We start from the raw sequence: 17982 nt of genomic DNA, 5'->3' as shown, positions 1-17982 counted from the left end.
GATCATGTCTACTGAAGGCAACCAGGGGAGAGATCTGGACTCAGCGAACAAGAAATGAGGGCTGCCGGGGCTGAAAGCAACGTGTTCGTCATCCACTGCACACCCTGACGTACAATGAGAACTAGTCCCTGAGGATGATCCAATCATGAAACCCTGTTTATGTGCATGGCTCACTTTTGCAGGACACATTTTGGTCATAAGATAGTGCCTCAATGTCTGGGAAGGAAGGTCTGATTGACAAATGGTTGACAACTGGTTTGTTTGTTTGTTTGTTTGTTTGTTTGTTTGTTTTTATCCAGTGAGTTCTGCACTCATTCTCCCTCTCCCTCTCTCTCCTTTCACTCCTTACAAACAATTAATTAATGGCAAAAAAATCCAGCAAATCAGCAGTAAGTGCTGATGTAACAAGATGGACAGGTCAAGGATGGTCAGGCATGATGATGCAAATCATAACAATGACCATTTTTAGTTTAACTGCACAGTGCTATTTTCATAGAAAAAGAGATGCCGGAGCTCACCATGAATTTCTCCCTCGTCGTCTTAGAATGGCAATGGCGCCCACCTGAGAGGTGCCAGAGCTGAGCTCCGGCTGAGAAAAAAAGCTCTAGGATCTTGAAAAAAGCCGAGACATCACCTTGCCAACAAAGGTCCGTATAGTTAAAACTATGGTTTTCCCAGTTGTGATGTATGGAAGTGAGAGCTGGACCATAAAGAAGGCTGATCGCCAAAGAATTGATGCTTTTGAATTATGGTGCTGGAGGAGACTCTTGAGAGTCCCATGGACTGCAAGAAGATCAAACCTCTCCATTCTAAAGGAAATCAGCCCTGAGTGCTCACTGGAAGGACAGATCCAATATTTTGGCCACCTCATGAGAAGAGAAGACTCCCTGGAAAAGACCCTGATGTTGGGAAAGATGGAGGGCACAAGGAGAAGGGGACGACAGAGGACGAGATGGTTGGATAGTGTTCTCGAAGCTACCAGCATGAGTTTGACCAAACTGCGGGAAAATAAAAAAATTCCTTCCAGTAGCACCTTAAAGACCAACTAAGTTAGTTCTTGGTATGAGCTTTCGTGTGCATGCACACTTCTTCAGATACACAGATCTGTGTATCTGAAGAAGTCTGCATGCACACGAAAGCTCATACCAAGAACTAACTTAGTTGGTCTTTAAGGTGCTACTGGAAGGAATTTTTTTATTTTGACTATGGCAGACCAACACGGCTACCTATCTGTAACTCAAACTGCGGGAGGCAGTGGAAGACAGGAGTGCCTGGCGTGCTCTGGTCCACGGGGTCACAAAGAGTCGGATACGACTAAACAACTAAACAACAACAATAACATAAGACTGCCCTCACCCTAAGTGCAAATGAGGACTAAACAAAACAGGAATAGTACCAGCTGAGCGGAGGTGATTCTCATGGGTGCCATGGCAGAGGAAAAAACAATTTAACCTTCCCCTCCCTGAATGCTGTGGTCCCAGTTGAAAAATGACTTCCTGCTCTTTTCTTGGTATTAAATCTTTCAGAAAATAGAGACATGGTTGCTAATGATGTATTGAGGATCACACCTAGTTTGGTCTCTAAGAGGGCTGCAATAAGAGCCCTGTGCTTTTATATGGTAATTGGAATATTAACAGCATGATTTCCTAGCCATGTTCGGGCAGAGAACTGCCTACAAGCCTGGCTCAAAGGAAACCAGCTAAAGCTTCCATTATGTAGTGGTGAGACTGGGAAAGAGGGACTAAGGGTAATTGCTTATAAATAATAATAATAAAAGGGTTAGGAACATTGTGGGAAATTAAAACAGTGGCCACAGCGAATATATATTCAAGGAGGTCCAGGGAAGGCAATGGTGGGCTGTGCCTGGTCGTGGAGGTTTGCCAGAACTAAACTAAGCAACAATATTCAGTATTTTAAAAAGCCTTCAATTACATTTAGCTTTCATGGTAAACCCACCTCAGATGTGCAGGTAATCCTTCTAGGGTGGGGAGCTTCTTGTTGCAACTGATACACTAGGAAAAGGCAGAGGAAAAATGGATTTCATTTTTATGCTTAAGACTGCAAGGAGGTAAACACTTTAGCATTTCTGTTTGTTGGTATTAATGAAATAGGCATATTTGACAATCAGGGATCTGTCTATGCCAACGGCCAGTCGGTTCCTTTGTATGCCACATCAACTATGTTCGAAGCGGCATTCAATACATGGGAAACTAAAAGTATACAATATACCAACTACATGTCAGCAGTAGCTAAACAGCAACGTGGTAAGCTGGAGGCAGATTTTCATCCATGGAAGACTTTTGATCCAAGGGAGAGATTCTGCTGGCAAAGGGAGGGGCGAGGTAACCTTTGCCGATTTCCTCCTCCCACTCCAGCCACCTGTTATCGCCTCCCACCTCATTCTCCAAGACTGGTTGCAATGATATTAGAGTTGATCCAGACAACAACATGATTGAGGAGGAGGGAGGCAGAAGTTAAAACCATGGCTTAGCTCTGTTATGCTGAAAGCTGTTTCAGATATCCTGTCCTGGACACTATAGGTTAGCACCCAACAATTCTCTCTGGATTCTTAAGAAAAGGTAACCGAGCACATTGGAAACATCCAACAGAATTGCATATTTTGGTTGAACCATAAAGCAAAAAGGACAAAAGCTTCACTTTCCTTGCAAAAGGTTATTTTACAGCGATTTATTATTGTTATTTGCAACGGGAGACAACACACATGCATTTCACGGTGACAAGTTGCTGAATGTATGGTTGTTGTGATTAACGATGTTTAATATAAGCGACACAATGAGTGCCAATTTTATCCTTTAATCATCAGCTTGAAGACAAAAACCCTGCTTCGAGTCACTTTGTGTGTTAATGGTTTTATATTAAGTGACTGGCTTGGCATATGACAAGTGACTGATATAATAAGTTATGACTCGAAAGCTGCACTGTGGGACACTTAAAAGGCTCTGGAGCAGACAAAGGTTCTGACAATAGTGATTATGCGGCAGCAGCTGTGGGGCAGGGGGCTCTTAAAGGTACTACGGTTCCTTCGAGGCTCTGAAGTCAAAGCCTGGGCACAAATGAAATGAAATGAAGGCTGACATTAATTTCAATACAGAACAGATTTAAATCATGGTGGGACACTGAACATGAAACGCTGATAATGACAGATAAGTCCTGTTGGTCCAGCTACTCAGTAGCAGGGACAGAAGCCCTAGAGTAAAAACACATTACAGATATTATATCACCACAAGAACCTCCTAATTCTCTCTCATATATATATATGAGAGAGATACTGAGAACTACCATATTTACTCGAGTCTAATGCACCATCAAATCTAATGCGCACCTCAATTTTCAGAACCTTGAAACCAAAAAAGGTATTCACTGGCAAATGTAAACACGCCATACTATCTAATGCACACTTTAATTTTCGCAACGTTATTTGGCCCCAAAAATGCACATTAGATTCGAATATATACGGTAATATGGTGCTATCTCTTCTTTCAACTTTGGGTCTTAAAGGAATACACAAACAAGCATTGGCACACAGAATTCTAGCTACAAATAAAGCCAACTTTCCTATCATAAGCCTGGGATTGTGAAAGGTGATTGTCCAATCCAGCATCTTTTCAGGATCTAGGTTTGTGGTGGTTTTTGTCTTCCTCCGCACTTTCTGATGTGCACACAAATTTATGTGTAGATTTAAAACGGAGAGCAAACAGTTTAACGAAGGTTCCCCCAACTTCTGAATCAGACACCTGGTCAGAAGCAGATTTGGGGATTTTTCTAAAGGGCTTTTTCATCCTCGGCAAGAGAGCAGATGCAAAGTGCAATATGAAATCCTCTCATTTCCAAAATGTTATAGATAGCAGCTAAATTTGTAGTATACCAAATTTTTTAAAAGAAAAAAATATCCCCTGGTTCAACTGGTTTTAATAGAAGGAAATCTGTGACATCCATTGAACTTCTTGGTACAGTAAGGTTCAGAACCAGTATCCTAACGATATACTTTCATTCATAGAGTTTCATTCATAGAATTGTAGAGTTGGAAGGGACCCTGAGGATCATCTATTTCAACCCCCTTGGTTTCAGATGCTACAGAGCAGAGGGATTCTGAGTATACCATGTTTATAAATTTCAAGACTTACAATTTTCACCATTTAAAAAATATTAACAGTACCAGGGGGTAGGGACAAAAGTAACAGAATCAACTACTTACGATAAGATTTCCAAACTGGTGGCCTGTATTCATCAGTATCTGAAAGAATAACGATACTCATTAGTACCCCAGTAGAAGATACTTGAGATATACGGTATATATATATTAATTGAGAGGTTTCAAATTAATAGCATTATTTAGTTCCATTCAACCCAGCATAGGCAACCTCTGGGCCGCAGATCTAATTAGACCTGCCAACCCTTCTCATTTTGGCCTGTGGTGCTGTTTCGGCCATGCCACATCACCAGCTGGTCAACAGAACCATGAAAACCCCATGCCAGTGTAATATAGAGAGCCAGTGTGGTGTGGAATAGAGAGCCAGTGTGGTGTAGTAGTTAAGAGCGGTAGATTCGTAATCTGGGGAACCGGGTTCGCTTCCCCGCTCCTCCACATACAGCTGCTGGGTGACCTTGGGCTAGTCACACTTCTCTGAAGTCTCTCAGCCCCACTCACCTCACAGAGTGTTTGTTGTGGGGGAGGAAGGGATAGGAGATTGTTAGCTGCTTTGAGACATCTTCGGGTAGTGATAAAGCGGGATATCAAATCCAAACTCTTCTCTTCTTCATGCACAGCGCTTTGCAAGGGCTGGCGATCTACCAGTTGCCACAGTTTCTATGCACAACACTATGCAAAAAGGGTTACCTGACATCACTGTGACATCACAGTGGCTCAGACCACATGTCAAACTTTTCCTCTGGGGTGGTGGGTGGGAAATATAAGGATCTGCACCACCCCCCGGCCAGAGTTCAGCTCCAATTCTATGGCTCTATGATTCCCCACCCTGACTCAGCCATTCCATTTTTCAAACTGATTATGCATAGACAGACCTTGGGGGGGGTTTCTTTTTGCCCAAATGTATTCAGTTAAAAGGGACCCCCAAATATAAGAGTTTAAAAAACCAATAAAACGAAAGAAGGAAGATACAATGAGGAAGGTACAACTATGACAACAGCTTGAAACAAAATGTTTTTGTTCGATTGTTGGTTGCAAATTAACGAAATGTAAGACAAATTTAAGGTTTCATACCTATAAAGGAAGCACTGGTAACTTCATTTTAATCAAAGTAGAGATTGTATGCTTAAGATATTGCATACAGTTGTTTCTCCTGATCAGGATGTGAGCATGCTCTGCTAGAGAACTCCCAAATGGCATCATTTACGGATGCCTGCAGCTATAGCTGAGCCCAGAGACTCTGGTTCCCCAGAAGCGGCTTAGTCATGCTGGCCACATGACCCGGAAGCTGTACGCCGGCTCCCTCGGCCAGTAAAGCGAGATGAGCGCCGCAACCCCAGAGTCGTCTGCGACTGGACCTAATGGTCAGGGATCCCTTTACCTTTTAAAGTCACATGACCCATGACACTCACCACTTCTTACTTTCAGAAAGATGGGATTTTGTTCAGATTCTTAAAATGTATTTTGCAACTTTCCAGTTATTGTTTATATGATTTCAGTGTGCATTAGTGTTGTGTGCATGCACATTAAGACACCTTAAATCAGCTAGAAACATAGAAATGTAGAGTTGGAAGGGGCCCTGAAAGTCATCTAGTCCAACCCCCCTGCTATGCAGGACTCTCAGCTAAAGCATCGATGGCATTAGCTCAGTTGGTAGAGCATGAGGTGCTTGATCTCAGGATTGTGGGTTCAAGTCTCACATTGGGTCAGAGATTCCTGTATTGCAGTGTTTCCCAAACTTGGGTCTCCAGCTGTTTTCGGACAACAGTTCCCACTGTCCCTGACCACTGGTCTTGCCAGCTAGGGACGACGGAAGTTGTAGTCCAAAAACAGCTGGAGACCCAAGTTTGGGAAACACTAGTCTAGATGACACTTGTGGTCCCTTCCAACTCTAGGATTCTGTGACAGGTGGTCATCCAACCTCTGCTTAAAAACCTCTACTTCATTAACCTCCAATGAAGGATAGTCCACCACCTTCTAAGGGAGGGACTAAGATGGATCAATGTTCTGGAAACCAAGCCTTATGAGGAACGGTTGTGGGAGCTGGGTATGTTTGACCTGAGTGGAGATAAGATAGCAATCTTCAAATATCTAAAGGGCTGTCACATGGAAGATGGAGCAAGCTTGTTTTCTCTTGCTTTGGAGGCTAGGACCAGAACCAATGGATTCAAATCACAATGAGATTCCAACTAAAAATCAGGAAGAACTTTCTAACAGTAAGAGTGGAATGGACTTCCACAAGAGTTGGTGAACTCTTATTCCTTGGAGGTTTTTAAGCATTGGTTGAAGGGCCATCTGTCATGGATGCTTTGGTTGAGATTCCTGCAATGCATGGGGTTGGATAAGATAACCCTCAAAGTACCGTATTTTTCGCTCTATAACACGCACCCGACCATAACACGCACGTAGTTTTTAGAGGAGGAAAATCCGTAGGCATGCCACCCATAGGCATTCCCTCCATAACACGCACAGACGTTTCCCCTTACTTTTTAGGAGGAAAAAAGTGAGTGTTATGGTGCAAAAAATACGGTATCTTCTAATTCTACAAATTCTATGATTATATGAATTTATACTGTGGGGACAGTGGGGGAGGTAGCACTGGGAAATGCAGGGGAGAGGGAATTATCAAATGATACCTCCTCTTGATCTGGCAGTGAGATTCTTCTGCTAGGTCAAAAGTCTTCTGTGGACAGGGGAAAAACCCCCTTCCATCTGCAGATGGTGAAGTCTGGATCCATCCCAATGCTTTTCAGTGGGGAACAGTTTGTACTAAGAGTCATCAAGTGAAGTACATTCACATGTGAACCGGCCTTAACTTGGTGAAACTCAAGCAACACTTTAATTAAACTTCTGGAGAAGGCTGCTTTGGCAGTGCTTGAATATTCCTACTTTACTAGCAACATATGCATGGAAATACATTTTACAAGTAAATTATTTAGGTGAGGAACCATGTGTTCAACTGTATAAACAGACAGCAAGACTACAAATAGCTTTTGGCTGGGCTAGCAACACTACGGATACATCTTCATTATGAGAAATAAAGATGACTTAACGGAAAAGACGATTTTTCACCAGAGCCAGAACATCTTGATTAAATCTCAACCAAGAAGCAAGAAAACTTTGCATATAAGCTAATATTTATAATTCGGAGGCTGAAGGAGTGATTTATGCCATGCAGGTGTTCCAAAATGTTTATGTATTAAAGTACTGCTCTCGTGTTTTTTGTGCAACCTCAAACATCCACACTGAAGAAAAAAAATACCAAAAGTTATCCTATAAACATATTACATCAGTGATAGCTAAGCAGAAGCGTTTTATAGTATTTTTCTGCGCCTTTTACAGGGTGCTGATATATTATTAACAGATGATTGAAGTTCCACTTCTTCATTTTCTTTTAAAATGATGAACCTGATTCCGGTCGGCGCCAGCGTTAATGGCGGTCCTCTTTCCGAGCTCCGGAGGAGGACTGCTCTGCGAGTTTGGGTCTGACCCGCTACGGCAAGCGGGGGACCCCTAAAATCACAGGCGCGGAAGCCTGTGAACAAGGAGACTTGGTGGGCACCAGAAGCGCCCCCCTTACTGCAGAAAGAGCCTTTTTAAAGGCTCTGGAACGGCATCGGGAGAGCGCGGTGCTGAGAGTCGCTACCCAGCCCGCAGAGTGAAGCCGCGTCGCCATTGACGGAGAGCGCCGATTCCTTCCTGTAAATCTGGACTGAAATTCCCGTGAGTAAGATTGAACGCTAATTTGGAACCTTTTTAAATCGAAAATTTGGCTGAAAACGGGGAAGGCAAAAATTAAGGAAGTCTTCCTTCCCCCGACTGCATGACAGCTAAAGCAACGAAATTTTAAAGCTGCATCCGCAAGAGACATCCTTTGACTATTTAAACCTGACATTGGACTTAGATCTCCCCTCCAGCTAGCAGGGCAGAGGGGAGGAAAAAGGGACACTAAGAACTGCATGATTTATTTAAAAGAAAAAGAAAAAGTCTTCTGCTGCCTAAATACCCTGAAACGGACTGCTAAATAAGACATTAGGGCACTAAACTGCCTTTAAACTTCTGGGAAAGCTACATGGTTGAAGTTTCGTTTGATACAAAGTTTTTTGACCTTGTTGCTACAGTATATTAGAGCAGGCTGAAATAGTATCTACTGGAAAAAGTGCTGTAACATATATTTACAAGCCTCCTGATATACTTGTCTTTAACTTTCTTTGTCTCCGTACTTGGACATATTGGTTTGCTCCCCCTAGAGGGCCAAAGTAACGGCCATAACAGTTTAGGACAGTGGAATTTTCCATCAGGAGACTGTTCCCGTGGGAAACGACCTTGGGACATGAGTGGCTCAGCAGAAGAGATAACCACAAGAGCCAAAGCTAAGCAACAACAACACCAGCAACAGCAACAAAAGAAGAGAGGCTCGATTACAGGCGTAACTCCTATAGGAACAACAGGACAAGAAAAAGTGACAGCTGCTTCCATGGAGTCAGTGACACAAGCGTTACTCAAGATAAACCAATCCTTGGAGACCCTGACAAAGCAGAGTTCAGAAAATACACAGAAATTAACAAAACTAACAGCAAGACTGGACTTGAACACAGAATCTATAAACAAGCTGGTTCAGGAAAATTCTGCAACACGTAAAATTGCAGAAGAAGCTAGAACCATTGCTGGAGAGACTCAAGAGAACTTAGAACCGATTGCTAAAAAGGTTCACGAACATGATGTAACTCTGGCTTTGTGGGAATTACAGAAAAAGGAAAGAAATTTGAAATTGAGACTGATTCCAGAGAACGAAGGAGATAACCTCGTGGAGTTTTTAACACAAGAGTTTGCTGACTTCTGGGAAGACTTGGAGGGGGGGGGGAATTTAAGATTACAACAGCATTCAGACTGGGCAGAAGACAGAACAGAAAGACTCCGAGGGATTGTTTGATTACCCTTAGATCTAAGGAAGAAAGAGACAAATTACTAAAATTACACTACCAAAAGGCCTTGCAAATTGAAAATTCATCTATACAGATTTTTAAAGACATCCCTAAACATATTTTGGAGTTGAGAACCTTCTATAAGGATTTGGTTTATCTGCTGAAGAAGAACATCATCCCTTTCAGGTGGGAATTCCCACAAGGACTGTCTTTTGACTACAAGGGAAAGAAGGTGAAAATAAGGACAATACAAGATAAAGAGAGATTCTTGGAAAGAAACCGAGAGGACCTACAGAAGGGAACTGTGGATCCAAGTGCAGAACAAGGGAGAACACTAGACATCTTGAACCTATCGTTTGGACTCAAGCCACCACCATCAGAGGAAGAGCAACAACTTGGAGCGGTTGGAGGAGTAACAGAAAAATAACAAGATGGCCCTGCAATTCCTTAGTTGGAATTGTAATGGGCTCAATATGCCTTTGAAGAGACGACAAGTTTTTCATATTTTGAAAAGAGAACAATTGGATTTGATATGTCTACAAGAAACCCATGTAACCAGAGCACACAGGAAATTACTCATAAACAAAAGATTAGGACAAGAATTCATTTCATCGGACAAAGTCAAGAAAAGAGGAGTTGTGATTTATGTAAAAGAGAAATGGGTTCCAAAAATGATGTTTAAAGATGAACAAGGAAGATATTTGGCAGTTGAGATACAAGTACAAGGAGAAAAATTTTTAATAGTTGGAATTTATGCACCAAATGAAGGCAAGGCGGAATTCTTCAAGAAACTCCATGAAACTCTGATGGACTATTTGGATTACAATATGATAATTATGGGAGATATGAATGGTGTGGTCTCCACAAATATGGACAAGGCACAAAGACTGACAATCTCCAAGGAAGGGAGACTTCCGAAGACCTTCTTTGAAATGACGGAAAATATGGATCTAATAGACATATGGAGAACAAGGAACCCTCTTGAGAGAGAGGGCACTTTTTTCTCCCAAGCAATGATGACCTGGACCAGAATTGATTAAATTTGGATCACTAGTGGGATGGCTCCAAAGATTAAGAAGGTAGAAATCTGCCCAAAAACTTGCTCCGACCATAACGCTGTGAAGATGGAAATGAAACTTACAACAACCGGTCAATTTAGATGGAGGATGAATGACACCCTGTTTCGAGATAAGGCGATCCATATGAAGGCCCAAAAAACTTTAAAGGACTATTTTGAAATAAATCTAAAGGCCGATGTGGAAAAAAGAGTGATCTGGGACGCAAGTAAAGCTGTGATGCGAGGATTTTTGATTCAACAAAATTCAATAAAGAAGAGAAAGCAGAATGAGAAAAAGGAAAAGATTTTGGAAAAGATAAAAGAAGGAGAGAAAAAATTAAGATCAAAACCAAAGTCTCAGGAGATTTTGAGAGAGATTAAGTTATACCAAACACAATATATGGAATTGATGAATCAAGAGATTGAATGGAAGATAAAGCAAATGAAACAAAAGACATTCGAATCGGCAGATAAATGTGGCAAACTTCTGGCATGGCAATTGAAGAAAAGACAGAAACTAAACACAGTTACAAGCCTAGAAGTGGATGGAAAGAACATATCTAAACCTAATGAGATTAGAAACTGCTTTCTGAGTTATTTTAAAAAACTTTATTCTCAAGGACCACAAAATGAAGAGGTCATAGATAAATTCCTTAATAAATATGGATTACAAAAAATCTCTCATCAAAGCAAGGTGGACTTAAACCAGAGAATAACAGAACAAGAGATAGAGGGTGCCATTCAGGACATGCAATTGGGCAAATCTCCAGGGCCAGACGGACTGACTTCCAGATATTATAAAGCTTTGAAGGAGTGGTTGGTTCAACCGTTAAAGGAAGTCTGCAACGAGATCTTAGAGGGGGAAAAGGCACCAGAATCGTGGAAAGAAGCATATATTTCACTCATACCAAAGACAGAGACTGAAAAGACTCAACTGAAGAACTACCGCCCAATATCATTACTTAATGTGGATTACAAAATTTTTGCAGACATTTTGGCAAAAAGATTCAAAAGAGTGTTGATGGAGAAGATTCATAGGGACCAAGCAGGCTTTCTCCCAAAAAGGCACCTATCAGACAATGTAAGGAATATAATAGACATTTTGGAACTGCTAGAGGTGAATATAAACACCAAAGCAGTGTTGATCTTTGTGGACGCGGAGAAAGCCTTTGACAATATTTCTTGGAGTTTTATGAAAAAGAATCTTCATGGGATGGGGGTAGGCCAAGGATTTGAGAATGGTATGGGTGCGATATATTCTGAACAAAAAGCTAAGCTGATTGTAAATAATGTGATAACTGAGGAACTTAAGATAGAAAAAGGAACACGACAGGGGTGCCCAATTTCCCCATTGCTTTTTATTTCTGTTCTGGAGGTGTTGCTGAATATGATTAGAAATGACCAGCAGGTTAAAGGTGTACAGGTCGGAGCTAAACATTACAAGTTAAGGGCATTTGCAGATGACCTAGTATTGACTTTACAAGAGCCAAACACTAGTATGAAAAGGGTGTTGGAGATAATTCAACAATTTGGCCAGGTAGCTGGATTTAAACTGAACAAACAAAAAACTAAAGTTTTAGGAAAAAACTTAACAGTCATGGAGAAGGAGGAATTTCAAGAAGATACAGGTTTGACAGTGGTTAAGAAGGTGAAATACCTAGGGGTTTATTGGACATCTAAAAATTTGAACTTGTATAAGGACAACTATGAAAAATGTTGGTCAGAAATTAAAAAAGATCTAGAAATATGGTCAAATTTGAAATTGTCAATGTTAGGCCGAATTGCAGTTATTAAGATGAATGTATTGCCTAGAATGCTATTTTTGTTTCAAACTTTGCAGATTCTTGACAAGATGGACTGTTTCAAGAGGTGGCAGAAAGACATTGCAAAATTTGTCTGGCAGGGCAAAAAGCCCAGAATAAAATTTAAAGTACTTACAGATGCAAAAGAAAGAGGGGGATTTGCCCTGCCGGACTTAAAACTGTACTATGAAGCAGCAGCGTTTTGCTGGCTGAAAGAGTGGATGCTCCTCGAGAATACAGATATCTTGGATTTAGAAGGTTTTAATAATACATTTGGTTGGCATGCATATTTATGGTATGATAAAATCAAAGTGCATAGGGCCTTTAAAAATCACATTGTTAGAAAAGCGTTGTTTAATGTCTGGACAAGATACAAAGACTTGTTGGAAAATAAAACCCCTAGATGGTTGTCACCTTTGGAGGCTAAGGCACTGAAGAAACTCAATATGGAGGCCGGATGGCCAAAGTATTGGGAAATTCTGGAACAAGATGGAGATAAATTGAAATTACAGAGTCATGAGAAATTGAAACCCAAAGTACGAGATTGGCTCCATTATTATCAAATAATGGAGGTTTACAAGCAAGACAGGAAAATTGGCTTCCAGGTGGAAAAATCAAAATTAGAGACTGAATTGTTAGAACCCAATACTAAGAATTTGTCAAGAATGTATAATTTGCTGCTGAAATGGAATACACAAGATGAAACAGTTAAATCAGCTATGATTAAGTGGGCACAGGATATTGGTCATAACATTATGTTTGCTGACTGGGAAAGGTTGTGGAACACCGGTATTAAATTCACGGCATGTAATGCCTTAAAGGAAAATATTATGAAAATGATCTACAGGTGGTACATGACCCCAGTCAAGCTAGCAAAAATTTACCATTTGCCTGATAATAAGTGTTGGAAATGTAAAGAAACTGAAGGTACTTTCTACCACCTTTGGTGGACATGCCCGAAGATTAAGGTTTTCTGGGAAATGATATATAATGAAATAAAAAAGGTACTTAAATGTACTTTCCCTAAGAAACCAGAGGCCTTCCTCTTGGGCATTGTCGGCCAATTGGTGTCAAAGAAAGATAGAACTTTCTTTATGTATGCTACAACAGCAGCAAGAATACTTATCGCAAAGTATTGGAAGACACAAGATCTACCCACCCTGGAAGAATGGCAGATGAAAGTGATGGACTACATGACATTGGCTGAGATGACTGGCAGAATCCGTGATCAGGGAAAGGAGACGGCGGAAGAAGAATGGAAGAAATTTAAAATCTACCTTAAGGACTATTATAAACTTGACGAATGTTAGAATGTCGAGGTTTTGAGAAAGAAAGGGTTACAGTGATATAAGATTAGACTGAAGGAAAGATTAAGAGGACAGAGGCTTGAAAGAAATATTTAGAAGTTGCTAAAAAACTTTGGACATTGGGATGCAGAAAGGGGAGGTATGGGGGAGTCTGAGAAGTAAGGTTTATGAAAAAAAGGTTATGAAATTATACGTGTTTGTATGTCTTTTTACATGTTTGTATTGTTTTAAAAAATTCTGTAAAACCAATAAAATTTTTATAAAAAATAAAATAAAATGATGAACCTGATGTAATATTCCAAAGCACAGCGACAGCTGGGAGACCACAAGATTGGCACATGAGGCCTCTCTAATGCTGGGACTTTTCGAATGCTAAATAAATAAATAAATAAATAAATAATAATAATAATTTATACCCCGCCCTCCCCAGCCAAGGCTGGGCTCAGGGTGGCTAACAAGCAATAATAAAAACAAGTTGAATGAATACAACTTAAAAACAAGATTAAAATACAACATTAAAATATTGAAATATTAAAATGCAGCCTTATCACAAGAGGAGAAAGGAAAAAGAAAGAGGGGGAGGGAATCAAATTGGCTCTGAGCCAAAGGCCAGGCGGAACAACTCTGTCTTACAGGCATTGCGGAAAGAAATCAGATCCTGCAGGGCCCTGGTCTCATGAGGCAGAGTGTTCCACCAGGCCGGAGCCAGTGTTGAAAAGGCCCTGGCTCTGGTTGAGGCTAATCTAACTTCCTTAGGGCCAGGGACCACTAGGGTGTTGTTATTTATGGACCTTGAGGCTCTCCGTGGGGCATACCAGGAGAGGCGGTCCCGTAGGTACGAGGGTCCTAGGCCATGAAGGGCTTTAAAGGTCAAAACCAGCACCTTAAATCTGACCCTGTACTCCACCAGGAGCCAGTGCAGCTGGAAAAGCACTGGGTGAATATGCTCCCATGGCAGAGACCCCGGGAGGAGCCTCGCTGCAGCATTCTGCACCCGCTGGAGTTTCTGGGACAGCTTCAAGGGCAGCCCCGCGTAGAGCGAATTACACTAGTCAAGCCTGGAGGAGACCATTGCATGGATCACTGTGGCCAGGTCGGGGTGGGGAAGGTAAGGGAAAGGTAAATGATGGCCTGCAGTACCTACGTACCATTGCTGGCATGCTGACACTGAAGAAAAGCCCTACTGAGAGGTGTGAGCGCTAAGACAACAATGGAGATAGGGTCATTAGGAACACATGGAGAGGCAGTAGAGTTGCTAAACCGACAAACACCTGACCAGGTGACCACTAGACCGAATTTATCCTGGTAATTTAATTTTAGCCTCCTGGACTGATTAATCGAAACAAGAGATAATGGAGAGGGTTGCATTTACATAGGAACCAAAACAGAATTAAATGAAAGGCAGGAGGATTTCAGGAGCTAGGATGCTGTTCTTGGAGGCACACTGTGCATAAAGGCGAATTTGGGACAATCGTTTTCTGCTAAGGATAGCAAAACACTGGCACACAATATTAGCAGCATTTAGAAGACCTTAACTCAATCCATAGCTATTAGGGAGGTTGAACTATATGAAGGGAGTGCTTGGTATTGCAGCCAAATCAGGAAACAAAGGGCTTAATAATATTTTAACAAAATTTAAAGGTTATTTGGTGTTTTCTTCAATTGCACAGTATGGGCAGGGAAACAAAGCAAACTTTTCTCTTTCTCTAGCACATAAAAAAGACAAATTAATTTCCACAAGTGACATGGGTTTGCGCAAAATTTGAGAGAGATGTCTTTTGAATAATTTTAAAACAAGGAAGTGTTGGAATGTTCTCTAAGGTTAACGTAAACCTTTGCCTCTTATCTGAATTATTTTGCTTTCCCCTTTAATCTCAGAAGCTGTTTTATGGTTTTGTTAATACAAAAAAAGAAAAATACTAATCTCCTTTCACTTAGGATTTTCTAATACATTAAGCACTAGAAATATTCATGCAGTGTTAACAATGGCTTTTAATACATGGCAGAAAAGAAATTAAATATTACAGTCTCAAGGAAGCCATAATTCAGGCCCCTGAAGGCATATACAATAATCTGTATTAGTACAATGGGAATAATTAAAAATAAAACATTATTTTGCAAAGAATTTTCTGCTGGAAGACACCCTGCCACTGATAACTGCAAAAGAAAATATATGCAGATTAGTAACTGTTTCCACTATACACCAACATGCAAAATCTTACAGAACCATATTTTTCAAGAGCAACATAGGTTGCATACTGTTAACATAGCCATTATCTTTTAATAATATAGATAACATCCCTAGATAATTTTATTTCTTTCAGTGTGCAAGTCGGTGAGGTACTATTTCATATTCGGGAAATCAAACTTGTAGTATGACTTTGTAGAAATGATTTCACACTAAGTCATCCAGTATCGTTATGTATCTTTTAAGAACTGCAAATATTCCTGTGCAATTTTATTTCTTGTTTGGCTGTTAGATATAATAGACTAATAAACGTCTTTGACAGCTTACACCTTCCTTCCTTCTTTAATTATATTATATTGTTATATTATATCATTATAAATATAGTATCATATATTCTGCGTATCTATCTATCTATCTATCTATCTATGAAAGTTTTTCGTCCACCTGTTCTCTATCCATTTGGACACCTCTTGAGATATAGTCATCAAATTTAGCAAAATGGTTTCTGCAACAGAGGAGCAGGTCATCAACCATGTTTGTTGGGATACCATTGGATGCCATTTTGAATCAAGATGGCTGACTAAACTTCCCTAAACTGCCACTGACTGAGGCACCTCTGAATATATTGTAGATGTCATGCGCCTGTGGGAGGAATCCTGTCAAGAGGAAGACCTGATTGCTCCCAAAGAGGAGCAGACTGTGTCAGTGAGCAGCGAGACAGAACAGAGGAATCCAGGGTCCTCAGGGGTCATGGCATCTACCCCAACATCTTCTGCAAGGCACAAAACTGGAGGCAGAGGGTGAGCCACCATCCAGTCTGGAGCAGGGCCAATGCCTAAAGCTGCAGAACCCAGTTGCCAGATTTTTTAAAAATAATGATAAACCAAAAACCTAGAAGCCAAGTCTGCCAAGTCTTAAATATATATACCTCCAATATAATACCATTCTGACAGAAAACTTTACTTATGAACATGATAAATCATGTAGGATCTCCATCTGTTCATTTACAATATTGCTTTTCTGTCCAGTTGTAAATCTCCTTCCCAAAATCGGCCTTTAGAATTCAACACAGCTACCTCTCTTCCCTTATTTATCAGCTTTATAAATTAAAGAATTATCCTGAAGGGAAATTAATATGTCATACTCCAGCGGTCGTCAACCTTCTGGGATCGGCAGACATGTTTACAAACCACAGAAACTGTTCTGTGCATCACACAATGCCAAGGCCAAACACACACACACACTGCAACATGTTCTTATGGACAGCAAGAGAACACTCCTTTTAAGCCTTGTTTATCGGCAATGGGAGGGGGGGTGGGATCCTTCAGGAACCAGCAAAACTGTCTGTGGCCCCCTGCGGCCTCCATGTTGGTGACCCTTGCTTTATTATTATAGAGGAATTGTGCCCAAATAAATGAATAATAGTGATATGTTTGTGGGGTTGTTGTTTTGTTTTTGCTTTATTGTGTATTTTGTATTTTGATGTTGTGAACTGCCCTGTGATCTTCAGATGTCACACGGTATACAGACTTAATAAAGAAGAACAAGAGTAAATTCTACTGCGCTCCTTTAGCACCCTTCAAACTAGATCAGGGCTTTCCAAACTTTTCACATTGATGACACTCTTTCCAAACATGCATCATTTCGCAACACAGTAATTCAGTTTTATTAGCAAACAGGAAGTCACACTAACCCCTTTCCAGCGCAGGGAGCGTTTGCGTGACACACCTGCGCACTGCAACCAATGCACTAACATGTTGTGACACATATATGGAACTAGAGGCTAGGAAAAGGAAAACCTGTGTACATCCTGTTTACCCTTATCCATCCCTCTCACTCTACTCCCAAGGCAGCGTGAAGCAGAGCCTCACATTGCCTTGGGAGTAGGCCCACCTATTATACCAAAGGGAAGTAGGGATTGGGAGAAACAGATCTGCATCAAAATGGCATGTGCACAAGGGCTAATATAGAAATGAGTACTATACCGTATTTTTCGCTCTATAAGATGCACTTTTTACCTCCTGAAAAGTAAGGGGAAATGTGTATGCGTCTTATGGAGCGAATGCAGGCTGTGCAGCTATCGCTGAAGCCAGAACAGCAGGAGGGATTGCTGCGTAGCAATCCCTCTTGCTGTTCTGGCTTCAGGGATAGCCGCGCGAAGTCTCTTCAACAACATTTGAGTCAGAATATTTTTTTTTCTTGTTTTCCTCCTCTAAAAACTAGGTGCGTCTTATGGTCGGGTGCTTCTTATAGAGAAAAAAATACAGCAATTTAAGCCAAAATACCTCCCCGCCCCTGTTTGTAAAGACATGCTCTGGCAGTTTGAGTATGCAAGACCAAGGCGGTTTTTGCAACACGCTGTCGATGAAAGTGAGGGGCAGATGGGGCTCATCAACCTGGGAAGGGAGCCCATCCAGGGGAAGGAAAACTCTGGTTCTGAACCTCTGCTGCTTCCATGGGTTATCTTCAGAAGAAAAGGCTAAGGAGTAAACCCTACACAAATCCAGAGCCCCTAAAACAGTTGGATGACACCTT

At 41.1% G+C, this 17982-nt stretch overlaps 1 protein-coding gene across 2 annotated transcripts in view; it reads right to left on the bottom strand.

Annotated features, from left to right (window-relative positions):
- CHN1 (chimerin 1) overlaps positions 1 to 17982 on the bottom strand; it is a 110174-nt gene that overhangs the window by 75745 nt on the left and 16447 nt on the right. For both annotated transcript variants that reach the window (XM_082198443.1, XM_082198444.1), the window contains exons 2-3: positions 4217 to 4255; positions 1957 to 2012 (exon numbers count right to left, since the gene is read on the bottom strand). In XM_082198443.1, coding sequence (XP_082054569.1) covers positions 1957 to 2012; positions 4217 to 4255 — 95 coding nt within the window. The remainder of the gene's footprint in view (positions 1 to 1956; positions 2013 to 4216; positions 4256 to 17982) is intronic.

The sequence above is a fragment of the Podarcis vaucheri genome, assembly GCF_965113315.1.
Source record: "Podarcis vaucheri genome assembly, chromosome: 1".
In the NCBI taxonomy this organism is placed as follows: Eukaryota; Metazoa; Chordata; class Lepidosauria; order Squamata; family Lacertidae; genus Podarcis; species Podarcis vaucheri.
The sequence above is the reverse complement of the archived record's forward strand: the minus strand, read 5'-3'. Positions and strand labels throughout refer to the sequence as shown.